Source organism: Miscanthus floridulus, chromosome 12, assembly GCF_019320115.1.
Source record: "Miscanthus floridulus cultivar M001 chromosome 12, ASM1932011v1, whole genome shotgun sequence".
Taxonomy (NCBI): Eukaryota; Viridiplantae; Streptophyta; class Magnoliopsida; order Poales; family Poaceae; genus Miscanthus; species Miscanthus floridulus.
Genome location: NC_089591.1, coordinates 77,855,831 through 77,880,881, shown reverse-complemented (window position 1 = coordinate 77,880,881; position 25,051 = coordinate 77,855,831). Strand labels below are relative to the sequence as shown.

Below are 25,051 nucleotides of genomic sequence, written 5' to 3'. Positions count from 1 at the left end.
TCATGTCTAATGGAAGACAAGTACCCTTGGGAGGGCATTAGATTAGGTGGTTCTGCCACAACATAAATGAGCATGGAAGTTATTTCATGAAAACCTCATCAAATCCATGCTCGCATGAGAAATCTCCTTAATTAATTAGTCTCTCCAACATTGCCACACACGAGATCTTCAACCCTCTCGTGCTTCCTATTCATAAAGACTTTGAAAGGGTTGTTGTAGATGCATATGTTTATCATAAATATTACAAATCTCATTCGCATGAGTCTTGAGACAGGTACATGAAGATTGGTGTTGGAGGGAAAACCACTTCACCAATTAGAAGGTTTCTCGAGGATGAGCTTTTGTCCTAAAGCAAGCACTTTTGGAAGATAATATGAGTTTTCACCTTCTGTTGTGATACCCTTGTGAAATGAGCATAGAATATAATTGTGAAAATATCCGTTTGGATATTTTTGTCACTAACCATTCCATGTTTGAAGCAAAAAGAATGAAGGATGACGACATAAGGTACGTCCAACCAATTATCATGCAACATTGAATCACATTCACATATGAGAGTTCTATCCATCCAAACTTGATTCTGCCTTGCAAAATTCAAGTGTGGGGGATGAACTTCTCTGAAAAATCTTATGCCATACTGCTAATTTTGGTTGTCTCTACCTTTAAGCCATGCTCAATTTGCTAAAACAACAATCATGTTCATTCATCTCTATTTGAATAAATCTCTATAATACTTTCATGCTACTTTCGTTTACTATTGTATGCGTAGGTTTTGAAGTATTTTCATACACCTTTTAAATTAGGCATGGTGCTTAGTTTAAACTGTTTTCTTGAATTAAATTAGACACGGTGTCTAGTTTGATTCTTGAACCAAAAGGTGTGCTGATTTTACTTTCAAAGACTTTTAAATTAAGCGTGGTGCTTAGGTTAAAATGCCTTCCTAAATTAAATTAGACATAGTGTTTAGGTTGATTTTTGAGCCAAAAGTATGCTTTAGTAGATACTGGTTATTTTGTTGGACTAACCCCCTACAGAAAACTCTCAAATCAATTTGGGTAAGTCATGAGATGAATTCAAATCACAGATGAAGCAAGGCACATGATGAACTGTAATAACTTTGCACAAGAAGACATAGCTCATTCATCATAGATGTAAGAACTATACCTCATTCAACAAGATGAAAGAACTGTAAGTACCAAATTTCATTCACTTTGTCTTTTGCTACAAGTTACCTTTGCCTTGAGCTATGCCTATACAGAACATGATAAACAAAAACTATGTTAAAATAATTCTAACACCATCTTTTCATTAGCATAGATGAAAACTATAAAATCATGGACAAACAACACGTGTTTCAAAATTATATATTCCTTCGAGTATGTGTTGTTCACTAATCCTTTGTAGGCATAAAACAATGAGTGAGGAAAAAGGTCTAACAAGGTGTTAAAAAAATTGAAGAGTAGAAAGATGGCATGACAAAAGGATAAAAAAAGGAGTGCAACCTAGGAGATAAGAAGCTCATGAACAACTCAATCTACAAGGCTAGCCGAACAAGGAAAACCTCAAGCAAAAAGGAAAGGACCATCACGAGACATCTACCCTTCATCATATGGTGCTACCATGCCCCAATGACAAAGGTAACATCCAAAGGTAAATGGCCATTATTTAAAAAAGTTTTCCCTTGATTCTGGTAGGCACATAAATAATAAACAAACATGTTTGAGTCACAACTTAATCGATCTAATTTGACTAACTCAACATGTTTGGTTCTTCAAGCTTGTTCCTAGCACCATTTTATTGATTTCATAGCCATAACCAAATGATCTAAAACTTGCACATCTTATCTCTGGAAGATGATAGTCATAATCATGTAAAGATTTATAGATAGACAATCCTTCCAAGGTTAAGAAACTCAACCCTTTTTGTCAAATATACTTAAATGCTACACTCATGCTCAACCTTTTCATCTTATCACCCATGACATAATTGAACAAAACACACAACATCAACTTTATCTTGTTTAATGTGCCTAAGGTTAGAGAAGAATAAGTAAAGTTTTGGTTATGTTGGTGTTTTCCCACCAACAGAGCCCATGCACTTGATCTCTACCTTGTTTTATAGTAGGACACACTTCAAGCAAAGTGTGGGAAAATTGATTCCCCAATTTCTATAAGTGAAGGTCCTAAACCTGTCAAACCAAAATCAAAACTCAAAACCAAGACAGGTTTGGCGAAAGAAGGTGGCATCACCATTAGAGGCATCATCACAAGAATCTTCGTCTTTAGAACAAACCGAGGTATTAATGAACTTCACAAGGAGAAGTCTAATTCAAAGGACTTACAACACCGAACCCTCACCGAAAGAGATAGCTTGGGGGAGAAGCAGTGTATCCAGGTAAGTATTCTTACCCAGGTAAGTATTCTTTCCCTTTTTAGTTTTAGTTTCTTTTTAATAATTAAGAAAATGATGAATGAAATAAAATAAAAGTTATCTTTATAATAAATATATATAGCTATAGTAATAATGTGTGATCTAGTAAAATTAAAAATAAAATAAAAGGTGTGTCTAGTTTGCTTTAATTTATTTTTAAGAGTCAAATAAATAGAGAGGACTCGGAATAATCTCTTGAATGGAAATGATGAATAGTTGCTTTGTTGTAATTCCTTTCAAGTACCTAGCTTTCAGCCTTGAATTCTCTCAAATTTTGGATAAGATTGTTTTGACATAAGGGTTTACTCTAAACTTGAAACTCGTGGGTAGCATATGCTTGATCTAAGTCTAGGTAATTGACGGATATGATATGAGAAGATCTGAGCTGCTGATTATCTTGTTCCGAGTGATAATAAAGTTTTGGAGATTTATCTTTTAAAAAATACAAAAATATTACATGATGAGTTCTTGTATGACAAAGCTTGAATTCCTACCAGAGCCATACATGTTATTTAGGCTAGAAAAACTTCCACATATATGCTGCTTATTTTTGCATTAAGTTTTGTCAAGCTTTGTTGACCCTTATGAGAGGTTTGTCATGCTCTTAAAATCAAGATCACGTACACACCATCCACATATGTCCTACTCCTAAACTAGGGGTAGGCGCAAAAACATGCCTTCCATCTAGATCCACCCAAAAATATTCTACTCCTACACTGGGGGTGAACATAAAAACATGATTATTAAGTTTTCCATCCACCAAATAAATGCTCCAAATTCTTGTTGCTATCTCTCAAATATTTTGTTGCAGAAAAGAGGCATGGGGCTATGCAAAAGTTATTCATAAAAAGGGAAAGAAAAGAAAAAAAAAGTTGAGAAAAAAATGGACAAGTGTCCGAGATATCTAAAACAATGGGTACTTAGATGCCCGTCTAAAAAAGAGAGAGATGAATAAGATAGCCCCTGCTCTCTAGCAAGTGTTTTCAAGTTTCAAAAGAGAGATAAGTTTTCAAGGAGCAAAGTATAATTAAGATTATCTACCATATATTCCACACACATGCACATCTTGATTTGATTGTATGACTCAACTCTCTTTGGATCCGGGGTTTAACTTTATAATATATGCATTGCAAGTATGCCCTAGCTTTCTCCCTACCTATAAACTCCACATAAGCTTTAGTGGTAGGAAGAGAAAAAGGCATAACATCTTTATTGCCTTGGTGAGGATCCACAAATACCACATTTATTGAGAGACTTGAGAGTGTCATACAATGGAATCTCAAGTTTTATTTTGAAAATTTATAAAAACTTCAGAACAATGGTTGAACAAAGAACTTCAGACATAGTGCTTGACTTGATCGTTCTATCTTTCAATTGCTCAAAACCCAAGTGAAGGCTAAGAATCCCCATTGTTAAAGGTAATATGGGTAGGTTTGAAAGTCAAATCAGTTTATTCTAATTCAGAGGAGAATTCTTGTTTGAACGTATGTGTACTTTTAAGGAGTGAAAACATTGATGCAACTCCTGATCCATTGCTGAGTCTAGCTTTGCTCAGGGACTAGCAAAGGTTAAGTGTGGGAGAGCTTATTGACGGTCATTAACATCAATCATAGATCATCAACATAACTTATATAAATGTATAAAAAGGATCGCCAACATAGGTTTAAGGGTTTAAACTGACAAATTCTATGAGTTTTGGTGAATCTGTGTTTTTAGCATGTTTTATCCAGAAAACCGGCAAGGAGGACCTATTCGTCAAAGCAAATCATGTTTATCCGCAGTGAAACCGGCATGGGAAGACTCTAGAAGACTTCAGAAGGCAAACCACCAAAGCGGAGGGCAGTTGGCTGCCATGTGGGGCCGACCGACCCCACCTGCAGACTGCCCGACCCCTTGGGCCCACCTATTAGACCCTCCTTCAAATGTCAGTTCTCCATCACCTCCTAGATTGCATCTATGCCGTTCTTTCAAGTCGGTTTGATCCGAGGGTCCAGAATTGATGCTCTGGCCTATATATACCAGCCCCTGCCCCCTCCCTAGAGCCATCCTGAAACCCTAATTCATATTCTTCTCGTCAGGATCAGAGCCAGCTATCAAGAGAAGATTAGTCCTCCATAGGATCTAGTCTTATAAATAGAAATAGTGAGATAGAGAGTGAGGGAAGAGTTAGAGGAGGCGTCGGCCTGTTGGTGCTCTCTCTACGGCTTGTACCTTGACGGATACAAGTTCTATCTGAGCTTGCCTCTAAGATTTCTCTAGTAATCAACTTCTAATTCAAGTAAATTTCTTGTTTATATTATTCATCAGGTTCACAACTTGTTTCAGTGCTTTATCTTTATCCGGAAAGAGTAAAGTAGTAATTGTAGTGTAAGCGTGGTGCTTAGACTCTGGTTACTTGTGGATGCATCTTGCATTCCGGATCGGTGGTAACTCGCGAGGGTGACTCTTATAGCCTTGTTGAATCCTCTGTAGTCCACCTCTCATTTCTAAGGGCACGTAGGACACGGTTGCGAAGGAAAGCATCCTCTGATGGTGTCTTTTTCTAGTAATGTCCCCAGTTGAATAATAGAAGACATAGCTTACCTAAGTCAGAATTAGAGATCCTTAGTTTTCCTCTCTATGCTCCTATTTATCCTAACCTTGTTGTTACCTTTAGTTAAATTAGACCGTAGTTAGTCTCACGTTTTCCTATGGATACGATACTTGGAATACTTCTGGGTAAAAGCTACAGCGGTATCCGTGCGCTTGTAGATTTATTTGTGTGCGTTAAAATATACCAACAACTGCCTCGAAAAATAATCTGTTAACCGAGGTGGTTGCCTTAAGGTGATCGCCTCGGTTAATGAAAAACGTCCGCCTCAGTTAATCTCAGGCATTAACTGAGGCGGGCAACCAGTCCAACCGCCTCGGAGCCCAAAAACCAAACGCTTTGTAAAAGATTTTATGTAGTAGTGATGGTTTGTTAGAGTTAACATGCATGGAGCCTCTAAACATTTTCTCTATCTAGTAACAGTGAATTAATTCTCAATGTTCCAAAGAACTGTAGGGGCGCAAGCATGATCGGTTTTTTTAGGGGAACAGAAGGGGGATTTCAGTTATCAGTCCTATAGTCTGTATAAATAATAAATCCCCTAACACACCTAATGTTCGGTGGGATGTGTAATTTGACCCTTGGCACGCACCCCTATGTAGCATGTCAGAAACTCAACATACGTGTACGCGTGCAGAAATTGCCAAGCGTGAAATTCCTCTCATTCTCCGTGCCACACAGGTTAGGCCACTAGTGTGTGCAGCAATAATACTGATGAATTTAGATGATCATGCTCTATAGGTCAAACGATCAATTATGTGCGTGAATCTTTAATTCTTTCTATGCTGCACATGTAGACACCAAGGAATATATTAGTGCTGTATGGGTCCGGTCCCTACTTTGCGATATATATGATCATGCAATGGTGATGTTAAATTAATTAAAGCAAGTAAAAGTGGTGGTGTGGATGGTTTGTTTCTCTGTCATGTGTCATCACAAGCGATGGTGGGGTGGTATCAAATCTATGGAATGGAATCCCGTCCATGAGAAAAACTGCCAATTTACATGTGTGCCCCGTCGCTCCGCCTAATTATTGGACACCAACCCTACCCCTTGTGTCGCCTTTGGTTCCCTCTCTTCTCTCCCTTTCTCAAGTTGCGTACCGCTTTTCTTCTTCTTTTGAAGCTGCTATATAGCGGCCTCTTCCTCTCCTTTATATCTACCTTGGACTTGGAGGCCGGAGGAGCTATAGTGAGCTACCAATAAGGCCCATCTTCCTCTTGTAGGCTGTAAGCAGCAGTCACCTCTCAGTCACACACATGGTGGGTATGAGAGGTGCCTACGGTGGTGGTGCTTATAATGACAGCAAGAGCCGGCCGCATGGAGGCGGCATGGCAGCGGCGGCGGCTCCGGTGACGACAGACCAGGAGATTGCGGCGATGGCAGTGCACAAGGTGGCGCCACCGCCGGCGCGGAGCACGGCGAGCAAGATGAAGGCGAGGGTGAAGGAGACCTTCTTCCCCGACGACCCGTTCCGGGCGTTCAAGGGGCAGCCGCTGGGGACGCAGTGGCTCATGGCGGTCAGGTACCTCTTCCCCATCCTCGACTGGGTGCCGAGCTACTCCTTCTCGCTCTTCAAGTCCGACCTCGTCGCCGGCCTCACCATTGCCAGCCTCGCCATTCCTCAGGCAAGCAGCATCTTCTCCGTGCATCTATATCGACCATTTGGTTGCTAGCTTCTTCTGTGCATGGTCGCAGTCAAAATGGGATCCCCGCGCGCCACCCCCCCCCCCCCCCCCCCCCCCCCCCCCTGCCGTTTCAGACGGTCAATGGAACTGCTGTACTAGTCCAGCTGTAAACGTTTCTTTACTGTAGTTTCTGTGTATTTGCAAGCTTGTTTGGAGCGATTTAGTACTTTGTGCCAACTGTTTTCATACTATATTATATTAATTAATCCCAGCTGCATGCATGCACGCATGCACACACGGTTCTTGTGCTCTGAAGGGCATTAGCTACGCGAAGCTGGCAAGCTTGCCTCCCATGATTGGGCTGTGTACGTATCTGTCGTCTCTATCTATCTGTAATTTCAACTTCAAGTGATCGATCGATGAGCATCAGAAGCAGCAAGTCAAGTCTAATATGCTGGATGGATGCATGCATGCATGCAGATTCGAGCTTCGTGCCGCCGATGGTGTACGCGGTGCTGGGGAGCTCTCGTGACCTGGCGGTGGGCCCGGTGTCGATCGCGTCGCTGATCATGGGGTCCATGCTGCGTCAGGCCGTGAGCCCCACCGCCGAGCCGCTGCTGTTCCTGCAGCTGGCCTTCACCTCCACTTTCTTCGCGGGGCTGGTGCAGGCCTCCCTGGGCATCCTCAGGCTCGGGTTCGTCATCGACTTCCTGTCCAAGGCGACGCTGGTGGGGTTCATGGCCGGCGCCGCCATTATCGTGGCGCTGCAGCAGCTCAAGGCGCTGCTGGGCATCGTCCACTTCACCACCGAGATGGGCATCGTCCCCGTCATGGCCTCCGTCTTCCGTCACACCAACGAGGTATGCGTGCACTGCATGGCTGACCTCGCGGCCGGGCGCCCGCCGCCTTAGCTAGCTAATGCATGCAATTGACGGGCCCGTCACCCGTGTACGTGTTTGTATGCTTGCGTGTGCAGTGGTCGTGGCAGACGATTCTCATGGGCGTCTGCTTCCTCGTCTTACTGCTGTCGGCCAGGCATGTGGTACGTACTCCCAATTTCTCTTTTTTGAACTACTCTTTATTTATAAATTCCCTCTTGTGGTACATACCTCCCGTTGCAGGTTTGACGACGACTAACACTACGGGATACATTAGCTTTACCGAGTGTCAGGGGCACTCGATAAAGGCTTTAAAACACTCGACAAATACTTTGTCGAGTGTAACACTCGATATACAACACATGGCATTAATTTGTCGACAAACAGTAGGTTGCCGAGTGTTTTTTATCGCGCACTCGACGACTAGTTTGCCGAGTGTCATAAACACTTGGCAAAAATGTTCGAAAATTTAAAAATCATTCGGCCATACGTTCGTGGTCGTGTTTCCTGAACAAAATATTCGAAAATTCTTTTCATTTTCCGAGTAAGGCCCCAAAATGGACTCAATAACATGAATATGATTTCTCCACTCAATTTATTCCATTATTTGAAACATTTGCAATTCAAATTTGACTTAAACCAAAAAATTCCACTAAATGCAATAAATTAATTAAACATAGCAAACAGATCGAGAAATATACCAAATTTTAACATGTAGTATCACATGTTGTATGTGGAGAGTAGAAAAAGTTTGGAGGGCAGGAGAGAAAAAAAATATATTATTTTGCCGAGTGCTAATAAAAAACACTCGGCAAAAATATCAGTTTGTCGAGCGCCAATAAAAAACACTCGGCAAACCCTGTCTTTGCCGAGTGTCTCTAACGGACACTCGGTAAAGTTATAACGGCAGGGCGGCGCACCCAATGGCCGTCACATGGCCGCCGCACGCCCAGCGCACGAGTGTCTGTGTTTGTCGAGTGTTTTGTTATAGTTTGCCGAGTGTTTTTTATTAGACACTCGGTAAAGTTGAATTTTGTCGAGTGTTATATGTTTGTCGAGTGTTTAATTAAAAACACTCGGTAAATAGTATGTTTACCGAGTGTCGGATGAAATGCACTCGGCAATTCTACTATTTCCGGTAGTGTAATGTCGTTTTCTGGTATGCGTAGTACGTACGTGGCGCAGCTCAGCACCGTTGGCCGCTCTAGTCCACAGTACCAGTAGCATGGGCGTTTGCCTTTCTGCTCGTTTACTTTCCTTCGTCACTAGTGTCTAGCTAGTTGCATGCATGTCCTCTGGGGCCGGACGTCAGGCAGCTACAAACAATAAGAGGGTGTTTGGTTCTTTAGTCGTTTCTAAAATTTATGTCACATCGAATATTTAGATGTTAATAAGGAGCAATAAATATAGATTAATTACAAAACCAATTATATAGATGGAGGCTAATTTTCGAGACGAATTTTTTAAACCTAATTAATCTGTCATTAGCACATGTTACTGTAGCACCACGTTGTCAAATTATGGACTAATTAGGCTTAAAAGATTCGTCTCGTAAATTAGTCGCAAGTTATGTAATTAGTTTCATAATTAGTCTATATTTAATACTCCATGCATGTGTCAAACATTCGATGTGATAGGAATTGTAGGAGGAGGTGTAGTAATCAAACAGGTCCCTAGCTACAGATACTCGGTAGTACAATACGTACGTGTGGGGCGTGTGCTAGCTTGGCGACCGTCAGCTTGAGCCGAGCCGTGCTAGCTCCTGAAACGTGAGACCGCAGAAACCCCAGGTACTGAACCCCACGGCAGAAGAAGATTCTGAGGACAACGGGTAGTGCCCCGGGCCGGGCAGATAGCCATGCATGCATATGCAGATGCAGTCATGGATGAAATGGTCGCTCTCTGTCGATCTGACCGTGGGCATTGGAAGGATCTGCGCGTCATTTTTTAGTTCTGGTCCACGGAATCTTGTTGCTGGTCCTGGCACGAAGTGCTATCTCATCGCCTACCGCCGGCAACATACATAGGAGTATTTTGCTAGCTAGTACTATATATGCTCCAAAAGGTAATGGTAAAAAACTTTGTGTCCAAAGCCGGAAAAATAATGGAGCTAGCTTATATAGATAGTACGTAGACAGGTCTAGCGGACCCATTTGGACGAGTGTGTGTTGGTGGATCCGAAGTTTGCTACGTATTGGCGACGTTGGAAGCTACCAGTACTGTGATATCAGCCATGGCAATACGTAGTGGTCTGTTCACGAGTGAACAATGCACGTCAGATGTACGTGTCATGTATGTGAGGACAACTATGCCGTAAGCCGTATAGATGTGTGAAGAGACTTCTGACCTCGGTAAACCAAACTATCTTTCTGAATAATTGATGCTTAACATGTCCAATCTTAGTTGTGCTGCTGTGAGTGCTGTCACTCTGTCAGGCTGAGTCACGGGATCTCTGGGCGAGTAGTGCCCGGCTACCATTGTCTCATCTCTGTTCTGTAACATGTGTCTGGCTGTGAAGTTGAACAGAATATCTGCAGAACTTCGTTCGTGTTCTGTGTGAAATTTTGCTAGCCATATACGGAGTACTGTATGTTGGTTGCGACCGAGATTTTGATTGCTAAACATTCCCTCTGCAAGCCTGGAACTGTGTTAGCAGAATGCACAAGTGACGCAACTGTCTGCTGATTGTTCTGAAATGACTGTGGTGTCAGAGAAGAAGTTGATTTCAGAATCTCAGTTACATTCTTGATGCAGTCCATCTGCAGTGACACTTTTTCCACCTCGTCGTCCCTGTATGCAGAGCATAAGATGGCCAAAACTGTTCTGGGTTTCAGCATGCGCGCCCCTGACATCTGTCATCATCTCGACCCTGCTTGTTTACCTCTTCAAAGCTCAGAATCATGGCATTAGCATTGTAAGAACTGAAACATCTGAAAGGAATTTTGTTTTGCTAGTTGTCTTTGCAACAAGATGACAATCAAGGATTTTTTTTTTTTTTTGAATTTTTTCACCACAGATTGGGCAGCTCAAGTGTGGCCTGAATCGACCCTCATGGGACAAGCTACTGTTTGACACAACATATTTGGGCCTCACCATGAAGACTGGCCTTGTCACTGGAATCATCTCTCTTACGGTATGGCTTACACATCGTTTTGTTTTTATCTTAATCAAGCATTGTGCTTGACAAATCTCTAAGACAAACATATTACATCATACTATTTCGCTAGAACTAAGCAGTTCCGTTGTTTTTCATCCAAGTATAACTGGCTCACTGCTAATGGAATGTGGATGTAATTTCACCACTGCAGGAGGGAATAGCAGTTGGTAGAACATTTGCCTCACTTAGGGGATACCAAGTAGATGGAAACAAAGAAATGATGGCCATAGGGTTGATGAACGTTGTTGGCTCATGTACATCATGCTACGTAACAACAGGTACATTTTTTTGTTTGTTTCTTTTTTGTTTTTTTGCCAAATCATGTCCAATCTTCGATCAGATTCTTGGTAAATTTATAGGATCAATACCAAGACAGAGAATGATCATTGGCTTTGTCTTATTTTTCATCAGGAGCATTCTCCCGCTCTGCTGTAAACCACAATGCCGGCTGCAAGACTGCCATGTCCAATGTGATCATGGCACTGACTGTGATGATCACCCTGCTGTTCCTCATGCCCTTGTTTGTGTATACACCAAATGTTGTCCTTGGAGCAATCATTATCGCTGCGGTTATCGGCCTGATTGATTTACCTGCTGTGTACCACATCTGGAAGATGGACAAGATGGATTTTCTGGTGTGTGTTTGTGCATTTGCTGGCGTCATCTTCATCTCAGTCCAAGAAGGCCTGGCAATAGCGGTAAGGGATACTAGCTATGCTTCAATGTGCATGCTCTATTTGCTTGGTACTCACATTTATTTTTATAAAAAATGCAGGTTGGTATATCTATATTTAGGGTATTGATGCAGATCACAAGGCCAAAGATGATGGTTCAAGGGAACATCAAAGGGACTGATATTTACAGGGACCTACATTACTACAAGGAAGCCCAAAGAGTTTCCGGGTTCTTGATCTTGGCCGTTGAAGCACCAATAAACTTCGCTAACTGCAACTACCTGAATGAAAGGTAACAGCAATTTCCTTACAATTCAGTATGTATTCTAGCATTTCACTTGCATGATAAACATAGAGAACAAGTTGACAGATATATATCTGTTATTTTCATTTGCAGGATTAAAAGATGGATAGAGGAAGAATCTTTTGAACAGGATAAACATACTGAACTCCATTTCATAATCTTGGATCTGTCAGGTCAGTGACTTATTACAGCATATATGGCATTTTTTTCTCGAAAACACAGGGGAACTGCGCGTCGATATATTAAGACAGAGAAAATGGAACGATCCGGCATTGTTCATTCAAACTATTTTGTGAAATAAAATTTGTGTTTTAAAAAAAATAGAGGAAAAATAACAGTTACAAATAGTTCTGAATTAGCTTGTCATTATGCAAAATTTGCTTTGCTAGTTGTCAAGTGCTAGCTAACAGTAAGTTTGGAAAGTTTTATTCTAGACCAGAAACAAAGAAGATGCATTGTCTGCAATGTATTAAAAATACTTGTGTGCAAAATAGTTGCCTCTGTTTGTAATACTTTATAATATTTTCTGTTTTTCTATTAACAAATAGAAATTATATTTTCAGCTGTTCCTGCAATTGACACAAGTGGCATAGCGTTCCTCATTGACATAAAGAAATCAATAGAGAAACGTGGTCTGGAGGTATGCTCTTCAGATATGAAACTTCAATTATTCTTATAAAAAAAGTGAAAAGGATTTTTGTATGTCTTTTTTTTCGAAAGATAAGGATCTTTGAATTTCAAATTAACTTTTTATTGTGTTGCAGCTTGTGCTTGTCAATCCAACTGGAGAGGTCATGGAGAAAATACAACGAGCAAACGAGGCTCAAAACTATTTTATGCCAGATTGCTTGTATCTGACCACTGCCAAAGCAGTCGCTTCACTTTCTGCACTTGCCAAGATGACAAAACCCTAAATGGATTGCTGAATTGTCATTGTGTTCATCCATTGCACTGTTAAAATTTCCGGTGCAGGATTTTATGTTTGTATCTAGTAGAATTCTTCAGATCCATGTGACACAAATTCAGTAATAGAATGTGAATTGTGAAGTATTGGAGTACCGAGTACCCAACAATATTTGTGTACATGAAAAAAATATGAGAGTACAATAGTAGATCTTACAGAAAAATTCTTTTGCAGCGATAAATATTAGGTGTTATAAGAGTAGAGACTATATTTGAATTCGTCTATTTACTACAAAGTTCTTCGTTCTACATCAACCATTGGTACTTAGAGGTGCACAAGTACATATATATCAGAATACCCTAATTGACACCCCACTTTGCAATATGTCACTCGAGAGTACTAGTAGATAACTTACATGATGCATGAAATCAAAGTCATCTTGGAATTTCAGATGATTGTACGAACTCTTTCTCCAAGCTGAAGAGTCTAGTGCCTTCACTTCCTTTATTTCCGTTGTGTGACTCAACTTTTGGGACATTTTGACTCGCTCTTGGAATCCTAGAATTGTGATGGACCTTTGAGCTTTGCACATCTTCCAGTGTTGTCTCTACTTGCCTCATTGTAGGTCTTTCTTCACCTTTTAAGCTTAAGCATGCCATTGCAAGCCTCGCAACCACCTTGGCATCTTCAGTCCCTCCCTCTTCAACAATTTGTGAATCTAGAATATCCGACAAGCGATTGTCTCTTATCAGTGACACAAAGTACGATGCTAGGCTTGCACCCTCCGATGAATGAGAAGAGAAAACTGATTTAACCCTTGTTAGTAGTTCTGCCAAGATGACACCAAAGCTATAAACATCACTCTTTTCTGTGAGTCGGCTAGTATAGTAGTATTCAGGATCAAGGTAACCATGAGTTCCTTGGATAGCTGTAAGTACTCCTGTCTCATCTATTGAAATTGATCTTGAAGCTCCAAAATCTGATAACTTTGCTGTCAAAATATCGGTAAGTAGTATATTTGCAGATTTGATGTCTCTATGGAAAACTGATACAGAAGCAGCGGAGTGTAGATATGCGATTGCTCTTGCAGTTTCCAGTGCTATCCTCAATCTATCTTTCCAAGACAAAGGATGCTCACTTTGGCCGTGAAGATGATACGATAGAGTTCCATTGGATATGAACTCATATACCAACAAAGGAACTTCTGTTTCAAGGCAACAACCAAATAACTTCACCACATTCCTATGATTAGTTTGTGAAAGTATGACGACCTCATTTATGAACTGATCAATTTCCTTTTGAACTATAATTTTGGACTTCTTGATAGCCACAACACGTTGATCAGATAAGATCCCTTTGTAGACTGTGCCATGGCCTCCGCCTCCTAGGATGCGATTTTGGTCAAAATTATTTGTTGCTTGTTCTAATTCTTCTAAGCTGAAAATCTTCAACCTTTCGGCTATATCTTTATTTGAGGTGATTAACTGTTGGAGAAGCAATCCATGGTTTCTCTTGAAAAAATTTTCTCTCAGCTTCTTGGCCTTTTGTTGCTTGAGTCTCTTAGTGATTTTTGCAGCACCAAGAAGTGAAAACAATAGGCCAAAACCAGCACTGATTGCTATTATAGTAATTAAACCTGCAGAATTCAACCCAAGGATTCACAATACAATACAAGTGGCACACAATATTTTCAAGAGTGTGAAGTTGGATCTATTTTGTTCTAAGACACAAGGTCAGCTGCTGAAATACACTGCATTATTGTACAATATCTTTTGTTTCTTTTCCTTTTGCCCCTTAATTTGATCTAGATGCCCATACTTTGCAATAGCATCGAGGAATAGTTATTTCGAAACCAAAGAAATGTACTGCATGATAGATTATCCTTGTAGCAATAAGGAAAACCTCTTTTCAAGCAAGAGGAAGTCGTATTTTGTACCTGGAAGGCTACTGATCCTTTTCTTTGACAAACATCGGTATGTCCCTGGCAAATTGATGCAGATTCCATGGCATAGGTAAATATCTGGCTGTTGGCACTCGTCGATGTCTGGAAAGAATATATATATAAAGGATAATGGTTGCAAAAGAAAGGTATTTTAGAACTACAGTTTCATATTTTGGCATTTATGACTAGGAAAAAGTCCAAAGTACTGCCTCCAAGTATCGCTTATGCCCAGATAACCCCCTAAGCTAATGTTTTGTTCGGTTTACTCCCCTTAACTATTTTAGTCAATCCAATTTACCCCTTAACAAGTTTTATTTTTTATTTCTCTATGTACAAGCTGAATTTTAATTTCTAAATTTGTGGGACGATAGTGGACACCATAAACTATTTTCTAATTAAAAATACAATATGAATTTTATATCATTATGTTTAATACAATTTTGTATTTCTAGTGTTAATTTATTATATGTCTGAACCTATCAAAATAATGATACAAAATTTTTGAAATATTTTTTAAACATAAATTATGGCTCTAGCTATCCCTCATAAAATTTGAAACTAAAAATCAACTTGAACAAAAAAAAAGACAAATCTTGTTGAGGGGTAAATTGGAATAATTGAGGGGGTCAAATGAACCAAACATTAGTTTAGTATGTTATCTGGACATAGGACATACTTGAGGATAGTATTTTAGAAATTTTCCTTCACATCAATATTATAAGCTAAAACATTAAAACATGTTGACTAGTGTGACTTAATTATTTATTGATAAGAACCAAGGTCACTCTTATAACGAACAAAAGAGAGATAGACGGGTATAAAAGTGGTGTATACCTTGGCATCCATCACTGAGGTAAGGATTACCCCTTGACTATAAGACTCGCTACTATAGGTCTTAAAGTATAATATAGTCTAAATGACCCCCATAATGCAGGGCTGTATTTCCACCGTGCCCTACCATACCGACCTAATAAACTACCCATGTTGGAATATAGGCCCATATGTAAGATGGGTGAACCTAACGGCTTTCTAAGATGGGTTTGGGCCAGGAGGCAGGAGGGAAGGGACTTATTGGTGAGCCATGACAGGAGAAAGCGATAGGGAGGAGATGGTGTTTGGCGCAGACATGGTGCATAAGGCCTTCCACAGCGTGTCGCCTAAGTGATGCTAGGAGATGAAAGAGAAAATTTAGGAGTCACTCAATACGCTGCAGGAGGAGATGCCAACTTCTAGTGATGCCTGAAAAAGTGGGAGCGAGGCAAGTAGTTGCGTCGCTACTTGATTGATTAAAAAATATTAATCTTTGTACATGAATGGCAGAACCTCCGTGCGTCCGTTCTATTTGAACCAACACAAACACTATTTTATTTGAACGTCTACTGTTTGAGGCAGCACACAAGAGATAGCTTCGGTTCCTCACACTGTAGCCATAAAGTACTCGATGCCTGATACTGTTTGCAGTACGTACCTTTTTTATGGCATCACTCGCCCATTGTGGAGGGTCTAAGCTTCATACCATCAAGGAGCATCGGGAGGTAAAGTAGGCAATGGAGGATCGCGGGCTACTCGTGGGAGGTGGGTAGGATGGAGAGAGAAGCGAGAGGGAGGCGATGGGGAGAAATGAGGATGCACTGTAAAAATAAAAATAATGTACCTATTTACAAAATAGGTCTACATGCCATCATGCTAGTTTGTCAAAGGTACCATGGTGAAATAGCCCTAGAAAACTGTCTCGGGGCTCGTTTGAAAGACGTTAGATATTTTAATTAAGAGGCACAATACTGAGTCTTATAATTGAGGAGGGTTATGTGATCAACCCTCAAGTTATATGTAGAGTGTTTTCTATTGTTCGTTATCTCACAACCATGTTATCATCCACGTAATATGCATCACAAGGAGTTATTTAAATGATTTTTTTTATATTTTGAAGAGGTAAACTATCTGGTTTTCTAGATAAATGGGTGAAAATAGATGAATGTCAATAGTTGAGAGGGTTGAGTAGACTTTGTCGAAACTTGATCTTACTTTTCTTTGTGGTATATGTATTATAGTGGGGCGTGTGACACATCCTGTTAAATCAATAAGATCAATAGACACATTTCAATTGAACTGGGATAATTTGAGCGGAATACCGCAAGAAGTTCTAAAGGATAGTTGTAAAGAATAAAGGGAAAAAATGGGTTGAATATCTCATATCTAACTAAAAATACAGTCAACTATGGAGAACTGAATCCTCGTATTTTACAGGACAAAATTGAATTTTGCGGTCAATCTAAGCACCATTCTTAAAAGTTAAATGTCCAACCTAGTTAATCGGAAATTGAAAAGGCTAAAACGGGCTCGTCCCTAAGGCCACAGCCTGCCTTTCCCCGCTATAGGCCCATCTTCAGGAGGCCTATCAGGCCCAAAACGCTAACGTCTCAAACTTGCTGAAACACGGGACAATGTCGTTGTTGGTGGACATTCAGGTTTCTGAAACACTGAACTTGTTCCTTATAGCTACTGTTTCAGTGGAAAGGAAAAAGAGTGAACTCAGCAGCAAGCGTACCTTGGCATCCATTAGCGATGTAAGGATTGCCCTCGAATCCATTGGAGCAGTTGCACCGTGCCCGCCCAACATTGCTTCCAGCAACGCCGTCTTCAACTATGGTGCTATTCAGGCTTATGCATCTGCCAACGCTACCGGGGTCTTCCCATTCCAAGAACATGTCCGAATCACGGCTCCTATCCAGCGACCACTCCAGCACCGTCGGAACCACCCACGTATCGACGGTTCTCTGTGGCTCACCGGAGTAGTCCAGCTGCAGAACGGTCGCGTTTCTGACGAACCACTCCTGGTCAGCGATGAACAGCGCCGCCAGCCTCGAGGTCGTCGAGCTGGCGGCGGGAGTTTGGAACTGGAAGGACAAATCACTGAGCTGGATCCCGTACGACGAGTGGCCGGCGGATACGGGCGTCTGGCAGCAGCCGACGCCGGAGCAGGAGGTGTCGCCCAGCTGGGACTGGGACCTGTCCGCGCAGAGCGCCGCGCAGACACTGACGTACTCGTCCCCGTCGATGGCGTCAAGGACGACGAGGCTGGCGAGCAGGTTGCACCCCATGGCCACGAACCGGTTGCGCGTGGTCGACACGGCCAGGCACCCGCCGGTGGGCGTCACGCCCGCGGACCACGAGCCGTTGACCCGCGTGGAGGTGGAGGTGGAGGTGGAGCTCGAGTTCCCCGGGACCGGGAGCGAGACGCTCAGCATCTTGGTGTGGATCCGCACCGTGCCTTCGGCGAGGGAGATGCCGACGACCTCCACGCCGTCCCCCACGAGGAGCCTCGGCGGCCGGCCCGGCGGCGTATCGTCGCATGTGAGGTTGAATCCCTCGCGGAAGCAGCCGTGGCGGGTGCCGAAAGGATAGGGGACGGTTATGTTACCGCACGTCTCCGGGCAGCCGGGCAACGCCACTGGAAGAGGTGCCGCCGCTGCTGTTGCCACTACGAATAACAGGTGGAACGCTAGCGCGACGATCTTTTTTGCTTCCGTGGAACGGCTAGAGGAGAGCAGCTCCATCTTGTTGAGAGTGCTGCTCCAGTCCTTGATATGTGGAAAACACCACGGCTGAAGACCCGCTTCCGCGCCGTGCCGTATGGAACGGGGAAGCTGAAAGTTCGTCGCGTTCGCGTATCGTCCGCGGTCCGCGCTACCAAACAAGATTTTCTTTGGAGAAATTATCTATCTATCATAGAAGATTAGAAGGTGATGTGATAACTAGCTATTCAACAAAACGCGTGCAGCATATAAAACTCTGAAGCAGCTGACTTGCTACAGTAACGCCGCAACATTGTGTGCCCTTGCCTCACCCAGGAAGCCATATTATATTTGGTGAACTTCGCCGTATATAATACTCCTATACTACTGCTTAAATTCAAAATGGCTTTGGCTTAAATTCCAAAGAAAATCAGAATGGCAGCTGCCGGTTTCGAATAGTTGCCTTTTTATCATTGCAAACGTCCTGCTGAGTCCCTTCTGAATCCTGATCAACGATGAGCGCCGCTCTGAAACCCAATATAGCTGGTCAGCCTGGTTGCCTGGAGTCTCTTTTTTTTTTCTAGATCGGGTGTTCAGCCCGTGCCTGGAGTCTCTTTCATTTCACGGTTTCAGTTGGAGTTTTGAGGCCGCACCATGTACTGAGGACTTTTTTTCTCTGCTTTTTTCTTCTGGGTGAGAAGAACAGGGAGGCCCTTCCCCTGTTTTTTTCTGGTGCATTTCAACACACCGGTCCTGCCGCTAGTTTTTTTTTTTATCATTTTGATTTTGAGTGATGCATTTTTTTTCTTTTTTGCAAAACCGTATAAGATACGCGAACGCTGAAAGGGCTTAATGCGCTGCTGTGATTTATCTCTGAATGGCCATCTCCTGGGCAAGAGGCCAAGATTTACTTTGACTCTATTACAGCGTTAAGCCCTGCATCAATTTACAGGTATCAAGAACTCAACACATTCAAGTAGGATAGCGTAACATAGCAAAGAAAGATGGAAAAATACGACGTCGGTCGTTCTGTCTCTCTTTGCTTGTGCCATTTGCACATCTACAAGACGGGATACTGGATACATAACAAAATGAACAAAGTTCACTTATTTACTGGTAAATAACTTATTAGTTCTACATCAACCATAATATTGTGGGGGCGCACAAGGCTATATCTCTAAGTTTACAATTGACGCCAAGTTTGTAAAATGGTACTCAAAATTACTAAATAAGATATGAACCCACAAAAGCAAATATCATCTTGGAATTTCAGATGACTGTATGAACTCTTTCTCCAAGCTGTATAGTCTAGTTCCTTCATTGCCTTTGCTTCGGTTGTGTGTCTGATCTTTAAGAACAATTTGAATTGTCCTTGAAACTTGAGAACTGGAGTGGACCTTTGATCCTAGCACATCTTCAAGTGTTGTCTCCACTTGCCTCATTGTAGGCCTTTCTTCACCTTTTAAGCTTAAGCATGCTTCTGCAAGCCTTGCAACAACCTCGGCATCTTCAGCCCCTCCCTCTTCAACAATTTGTGTGTCTAGAATATCTAACAAACGATAGTCTTTTATCACTGACACGAAGTGTGATGCTAGGCTTTTGACTTCTGACGAATGAGTAGAGAATACCGGTTTAACACTTGTTAGTAGCTCTGCTAAGATTACACCAAAGCTGTAAACATCACTCTTGTCGGTGAGTCGACTAGTGTAATAATATTCAGGATCAAGGTAACCATGAGTTCCTTGGATGGCCGTATGTATTCCTGTTTCATCTATTGAAATTGACCTTGAAGCTCCAAAGTCTGACACTTTTGCTATTAAAGTATCAGTAAGCAGTATATTTGCAGATTTGATATCTCTATGGAACACCGATATGGAAGCTGCACAATGTAGATATGTGATTGCCCTTGCAATTTCTAGTGCAATCCTCAATCTATCTTTCCATGGCAAAGAGCTTTCGCTTTGTCCATGAAGATGATAGGATAAGGTCCCATTTGATATGAACTCAAAAACTAGTAAGGGGACTTCAGTCTCGAGGCAACAACCAAAGAGCTTCACCACATTTCTGTGGTTAGTTTGTGAAAGTATGACGACCTCATTTATGAATTGATCGATTTCCCTTTGAACCACAATTTTGGACCTTTTTATGGCCACAACGCGTTGATCGGCTAAAATGCCTTTATATACTGTGCCATGGCCTCCACCACCGAGGATTCGATTATGATCAAATTTATTGGTTGCTTGCTCTAGCTCTTCTAAGCTGAAAACCTTCGTCCTTTCGGCTATATCTTTGTTTGAAGAGATCAATTGTTCGAGAAGCAATCCATGGTTTCTCTTGAAAAACTTTTGTTTCAGCTTCCTGGCACTTCGTTGCTTAAGTTTTTTGGTGACTTTGGTAACACCAAGAAGTGAAAATAGTAGTCCAAAACCACCACTGATTGCTATTACAGTGATTAAACCTGTAGAAGATAACCCAAAGGTTTACAATACATATATGAGGAACTTTTCAAATTACTAAATTGTACCATATAGAATGTTAATACTCCTTTTGATTTTAGTTGTATGATGTTAGGACAAGGTAATTAGTCTTTGAACAAATTAGCTTGTCCTAGGCGTCTATATTTAAAAGCATAGGGAACATTTGTTTTTTTTTTTGGGGGGGGGGGGGGTGGGCATTTAGTTTATTTTTTCCAGCCACATGGTTTACTGGGGAGAAATATTTGAAATTTTTAGCCAATCATTTTTATTGTGTGCCCTTCATGTACATGGTGGATTATCCTTGGCAGGTGGTTCATCAGTGTCACTGGAGGAACACGAGATACGTCGTACGCGTTGAAGGAAAATTTTATTTCAAGCAAGATGTATTTGGTACCTGGAAGGCTCCTGATGCTTTTCTTTGGTGAGCATTTGTATGTTCCTGGCACATTGACGCAGGTTCCACGGCATGTTACCTTCGGCTGTAAACACTCATTGATATCTGAAACGGGAAACGATTATATAGGTGAAAACCAGTGGTACATCAGAAAGTCATAATATTTTTCTTCTTCTTGAAAATGTGTATACACAAAAGCGGAGCAATTATTATCTTACTATGACAAATTATAGGCTTTAATGGAGCCTTCACATTAATTCTCATAAGATGTGCTAGAAAAAATGATAAAACCTAGAAATTTTCATAATAATCAAAAGCATCTAACCTTAAATTTGGTAGAGCAATCATCATCGTCAATAATAGCCATCGGGTCTATTTAGATCCTTTTTAAATTACTCACCTCTATTATTATGAAAAACTAGTAAGGGGACTTCAGTCTGCCATTTTAAAAGATAATTTGGAATAACCCCTGAATTTGTATAGAAATTACCCACCACTGTCATTATCAATGATGATTCAAAATAATCCCTAAATTGCATCTAAATTACCTACCTTTACCATTATAAAAGATAATTCAAAATAACCCCATAACTTGTATCTAATCAACCACCTCTGCCATTATGGAGAAAATGCAAAATAATCACTACGTGTCAAGATACTCTATGATAGCAATGACACTGACGGTTCACTTTAAGTTATATTAATACTCTATGATAATAAATTTCTTAAGTTGTTATTATAAATAAGTTTATACATTTTGACTGAAATATTAATGCCATATCAATACTAGTAATTTAATTTTAAGCACTCTATGTTTTATGAAACAATGATATGACATATTTTAATTCTGTCATATAACAAATTTAAATGTTGAGTGTCATGGTGCAAGCTGAAATGTAAGAATAATAGGGTAATCTAGGACCTAAATAAAAGATACAACACGCACTAGAGTTTCAACTTAAACATGTGGATAAAAAAATTGCAACAACTAACTCAAAACTTGAAAGCTAAACATAGATTCATGGTGTAACAAAAAGGGTGCACTAGAAGCTTATATACTTAAGCTAGGTTTTTAACTAAATACATACCGCCCTAATGAGAAAAATATAAAGCTTAGAAATTCTTTTTTTTGAAACAATAAAGCTTAGAAACTCTGACTAAATGTTTTTAATATAATGGAGCCTCCATGCTAATCCTCATGAAGCCTGCCAGAAAAAATATATAAATCCTAGACATTCTAACAAAAATCAGAAACATCTAGCTAACAAATTTGTAGACTATAATCACCATTGATTACGGTGCATGTTTTAAATAATTGTTTATGCCATCGTAGTACTTAAGAGTGCATCCTAAAGTCCTTACTTTTAAAAGCATAAAATGAGTGTTAATAAAAGATACAGTAATCACAAGAGTTTTAACTTAAATTAGAGATAAAAAATCTATAGAAATCAGTACAATTAATATTAAAAAACAAATTTTAGATTCATGGCGTCATAAGATATGGCCTGCAGCAAGAGGTACCATAGCTTAAGGTAAGATTCTAACTAAATGCATGTCAAGATACTCAGAGGTGTCATGTAAATGGGAAAAAAAACTATGGATATGGATGAAAAAAATATATAGATTAATAATTTATAAGTTTATCATAACTAGATAGAGACTACCGAGTATCGTTATGCCTATTGTCAAAAAATGAACAAATAAAATATACAATTTAATATAATGTTTTTATTAGTCAGAGGTATTAAATAAAAACTAATGCTTATATATTCTAAGATACTAGCATAAAATATACAATTTAATATAATGTTTTTATTAGTCAGAGGTATTTAATAAAAACTAATGCTTATATATTCTAAGATACTAGCACGTGCGAGCACTGATTTATGGGCTAGTGTTAGCTAAGACAAGTGGCAATGATTCGCTACGTACATGATCGCAAGAATACATGAAAGCAGTACCTTGGCATCCATCTGTGATGTATGGATTCCCTTCATATCCTTGGGAACAGTTGCACCGTATTCGCTTATGGTTTTCGTCGTCTATGTAGTGGGCGAAGCTGTTGCTGCTTATGCATCTGTTGCCACGGGGGTCATCCAATCCCGAGAACAAGTACAGGTCCTGAGCACGGTTCAAATCGAACCACCACTCCAGCACTGCCGGAACGCTCTGCGGCCAATAATCCAAGGAAGTGATACTGCCGGGCATGTCGGATCTGTAAATTCTGTACCATGCCTTGTCAACTATGAACGCAGCTGCATGTGTTGTGTCCAGCAGCCGAGATGTAGGCGTCGATGTTTGCACGGACGACAGAACTTTTATAGAGTACGAAGGGGCCAACCCTTTGATGGGTGTGCGGCAGAGGCCAATACCCGAACAAGCTGACATGGCATCATCCAACATATTGCCGACGCACATGGCGCCGCAGATGCTGGTGTTTTTCTCTGAACCGACAGGGATGAGCTGCGCGAAGATGTTGCAACCGACGGCCACGAACCAGTTGAGTGTGATGGACACCACGAAGGGCCCAGAGGCATGTGGGAGAGACCACGTGCCATTGAACTCTGGAGAATCAGAGTCAGAGGCTGAAAACGAAACGTTGCTGTTGATGCGTACCGTGCCGTCCGGCAAGGAGATGTCGAGCACCTCCACCTCCACACCGTTGCCCAAGAGCAGCAGCTTGGGCGGCTGCTGCGTGTCGTCGCAGGTGAGGCCGAAACCCTCGTGGAAGCAGCCGACGCCGATGCCGAAGGGGTACGGCACGCTAACTTCGCCGCAGCTCTCCCGGCAGCCAGGCAGGGTTACTGGCGGCCCTGCTAGTGCCAGTGCTGCTGCCGCCAGGAGCTGAAGCGACATCCATCCGATCGTCGCTCGCCGGAAGATGGGAACCATCGTCGCTCAGCCTCAGCGTCAGCGCGAACGAACCTCTTCTTGTTTCTGCGGGGGAGAGCTTGACGGGCGCGAACGAACCTCTTCTTGTTTCGCCGCAAGATGGTGGGCAGAGGAAATCGACGAGCATCATCTTCGCGAAATCAGCCAGGTAAAGAGAAAAAAAAAATTGACCGCTCCACTAGGCAAGTGTCGTAGTGAGCAGGAAAATGGCAGTGCTGTCGCACATCATTTGACTTTGACAGATGCCGAAGACTTCCGGGGTGTTAGGTTGCACGATCTAGGGTGTTTGGTTCGAGCTACTAAACTTTAGTAGCTACTAAACGGTTCAGTCACTTTTAGTAACTCCAGAGTTATTAGAGATGACTAAAGCCCTTTTAATAGCTTTTAGTCATAGCGTTTGATTGAAAAGTTACTAAAATGACTAAAAGCTACTAAATTTAGTAGCTACTAGGCGAACCAAACAGGCCCTAAATTTTATTCCATGTCACGTCAGACGTTTTGATACTAATTATAAGGACTAAACATGAGTTAATTATAAAATTAATTACACAGACGGAGACTAGTTTACGAGACGAATTTATTAAACCTAATTAATCTATCATTAGCACACATTTACTGTAGTACCACATTGTCAAATCAAGGACTAATTAGGCTTAAAAGATTCGTTTCGTAAATTAGTCTTAATCTGTGCAGTTAGTTTCGTAATTAGTCTATATTTAATACTCTATGTATGTGTCAAACATGTGATGAGACAGGGACTGAAATTTAGTCCGTAGAAACATACACCCCCGAAGCTGCGCGTGGCGACGTGTGCCAGTGCCAGTAGGATTCTGCCAGTACTACCGGTGGCTGTGCATGTGCTGTGTCGTCGCCACGGGCTGGCTAGCTAGCTGTTGACTCTGGAAGGACCTGCGATGGTGAGACGAGATCACGAGACCGTGACCCGTCACCATCCCCAAAAGTCCAGGCGGCAAGTGTGCCACTGCGCTGTTCAGGAAGACGGGCGGTGCTCAATTGAGTCAGTGATCGATCACTGGCTAAGACTAGTGCGTGTGATTTGCTCCAGCCTCCAGCCACTATTTTTCGCTAGTTTTCATTCCCTTGCTCACATGGAGTAGAATTTATTATTTACATGAAAAAAAACCTTGCGAATGTACTGCGGTGGAGTACCCTGTAGGTGGTCTCCTTGCAATTCAACCGAATTGATCGCCAGCATGACATAGCATCTCATTTTAGGTCCAGACAGGGTAATGTCCATACATGCGT

General features: G+C 41.4%; 3 protein-coding genes across 5 annotated transcripts; 1 reads left to right on the top strand and 2 right to left on the bottom strand.

Moving 5' to 3' along the window:
• Nucleotides 1-6,201: 6,201 nt before the first annotated feature.
• LOC136497788 (probable sulfate transporter 3.3) lies at nt 6,202-12,708 on the top strand. Of its 3 annotated transcripts, none has more exons than XM_066493647.1 (12): nt 6,202-6,648; nt 6,965-7,013; nt 7,129-7,508; nt 7,625-7,690; nt 10,327-10,440; nt 10,543-10,659; nt 10,835-10,961; nt 11,095-11,381; nt 11,459-11,649; nt 11,755-11,834; nt 12,225-12,301; nt 12,426-12,708. In XM_066493647.1, the coding sequence occupies exons 1-12, from the start codon at nt 6,280-6,282 to the stop codon at nt 12,573-12,575; spliced, it is 2,007 nt and encodes a 668-aa protein (XP_066349744.1). In that variant the 5' UTR covers nt 6,202-6,279; the 3' UTR covers nt 12,576-12,708. The 3 variants fall into 3 exon arrangements, with proteins under 3 accessions (XP_066349744.1, XP_066349745.1, XP_066349746.1); XM_066493648.1 differs by having other exon boundaries at nt 12,225-12,345; nt 12,426-12,559; XM_066493649.1 differs by having other exon boundaries at nt 6,627-6,648; nt 6,921-7,013.
• A 116-nt stretch (nt 12,709-12,824) lies between these two features.
• Nucleotides 12,825-18,089, bottom strand: LOC136497787 (wall-associated receptor kinase-like 8). The gene is made up of 3 exons (XM_066493646.1): nt 17,056-18,089; nt 14,502-14,609; nt 12,825-14,201 (listed from the first exon to the last, which is right to left on the bottom strand). Exons 1-3 carry the CDS (start codon nt 18,062-18,064, stop codon nt 13,000-13,002), a joined length of 2,319 nt encoding a protein of 772 aa, XP_066349743.1. The 5' UTR covers nt 18,065-18,089; the 3' UTR covers nt 12,825-12,999.
• Nucleotides 18,090-19,141: 1,052 nt separating this feature from the next.
• Nucleotides 19,142-23,874, bottom strand: LOC136498214 (putative wall-associated receptor kinase-like 11). Its single transcript, XM_066494162.1, has 3 exons — nt 22,855-23,874; nt 20,894-20,998; nt 19,142-20,480 (listed from the first exon to the last, which is right to left on the bottom strand). The coding sequence occupies exons 1-3, from the start codon at nt 23,783-23,785 to the stop codon at nt 19,279-19,281; spliced, it is 2,238 nt and encodes a 745-aa protein (XP_066350259.1). The 5' UTR covers nt 23,786-23,874; the 3' UTR covers nt 19,142-19,278.
• Nucleotides 23,875-25,051: the final 1,177 nt, after the last annotated feature.

Bases quoted from the DNA above. Each gene is read 5' to 3' on its own strand.
- LOC136497788 (XM_066493647.1), top strand. From the start codon at position 6,280: ATGGTGGGTATGAGAGGTGCCTACGGTGGTGGTGCTTATAATGACAGC. The intron at 7,691-10,326 runs GTACGTACTCCC...CCCTGTATGCAG, and splicing joins TGCTGTCGGCCAGGCATGTG to AGCATAAGATGGCCAAAACT. The intron at 12,302-12,425 runs GTATGCTCTTCA...ATTGTGTTGCAG, and splicing joins TAGAGAAACGTGGTCTGGAG to CTTGTGCTTGTCAATCCAAC.
- LOC136497787 (XM_066493646.1), bottom strand. From the start codon at position 18,064: ATGGAGCTGCTCTCCTCTAGCCGTTCCACGGAAGCAAAAAAGATCGTC. The intron at 14,610-17,055 runs GTACGCTTGCTG...TATTCTTTCCAG, and splicing joins CATCGCTAATGGATGCCAAG to ACATCGACGAGTGCCAACAG. The intron at 14,202-14,501 runs GTACAAAATACG...TGAATTCTGCAG, and splicing joins AAGGATCAGTAGCCTTCCAG to GTTTAATTACTATAATAGCA.
- LOC136498214 (XM_066494162.1), bottom strand. From the start codon at position 23,785: ATGGTTCCCATCTTCCGGCGAGCGACGATCGGATGGATGTCGCTTCAG. The intron at 20,999-22,854 runs GTACTGCTTTCA...TTCCCGTTTCAG, and splicing joins CATCACAGATGGATGCCAAG to ATATCAATGAGTGTTTACAG. The intron at 20,481-20,893 runs GTACCAAATACA...TATCTTCTACAG, and splicing joins AAGCATCAGGAGCCTTCCAG to GTTTAATCACTGTAATAGCA.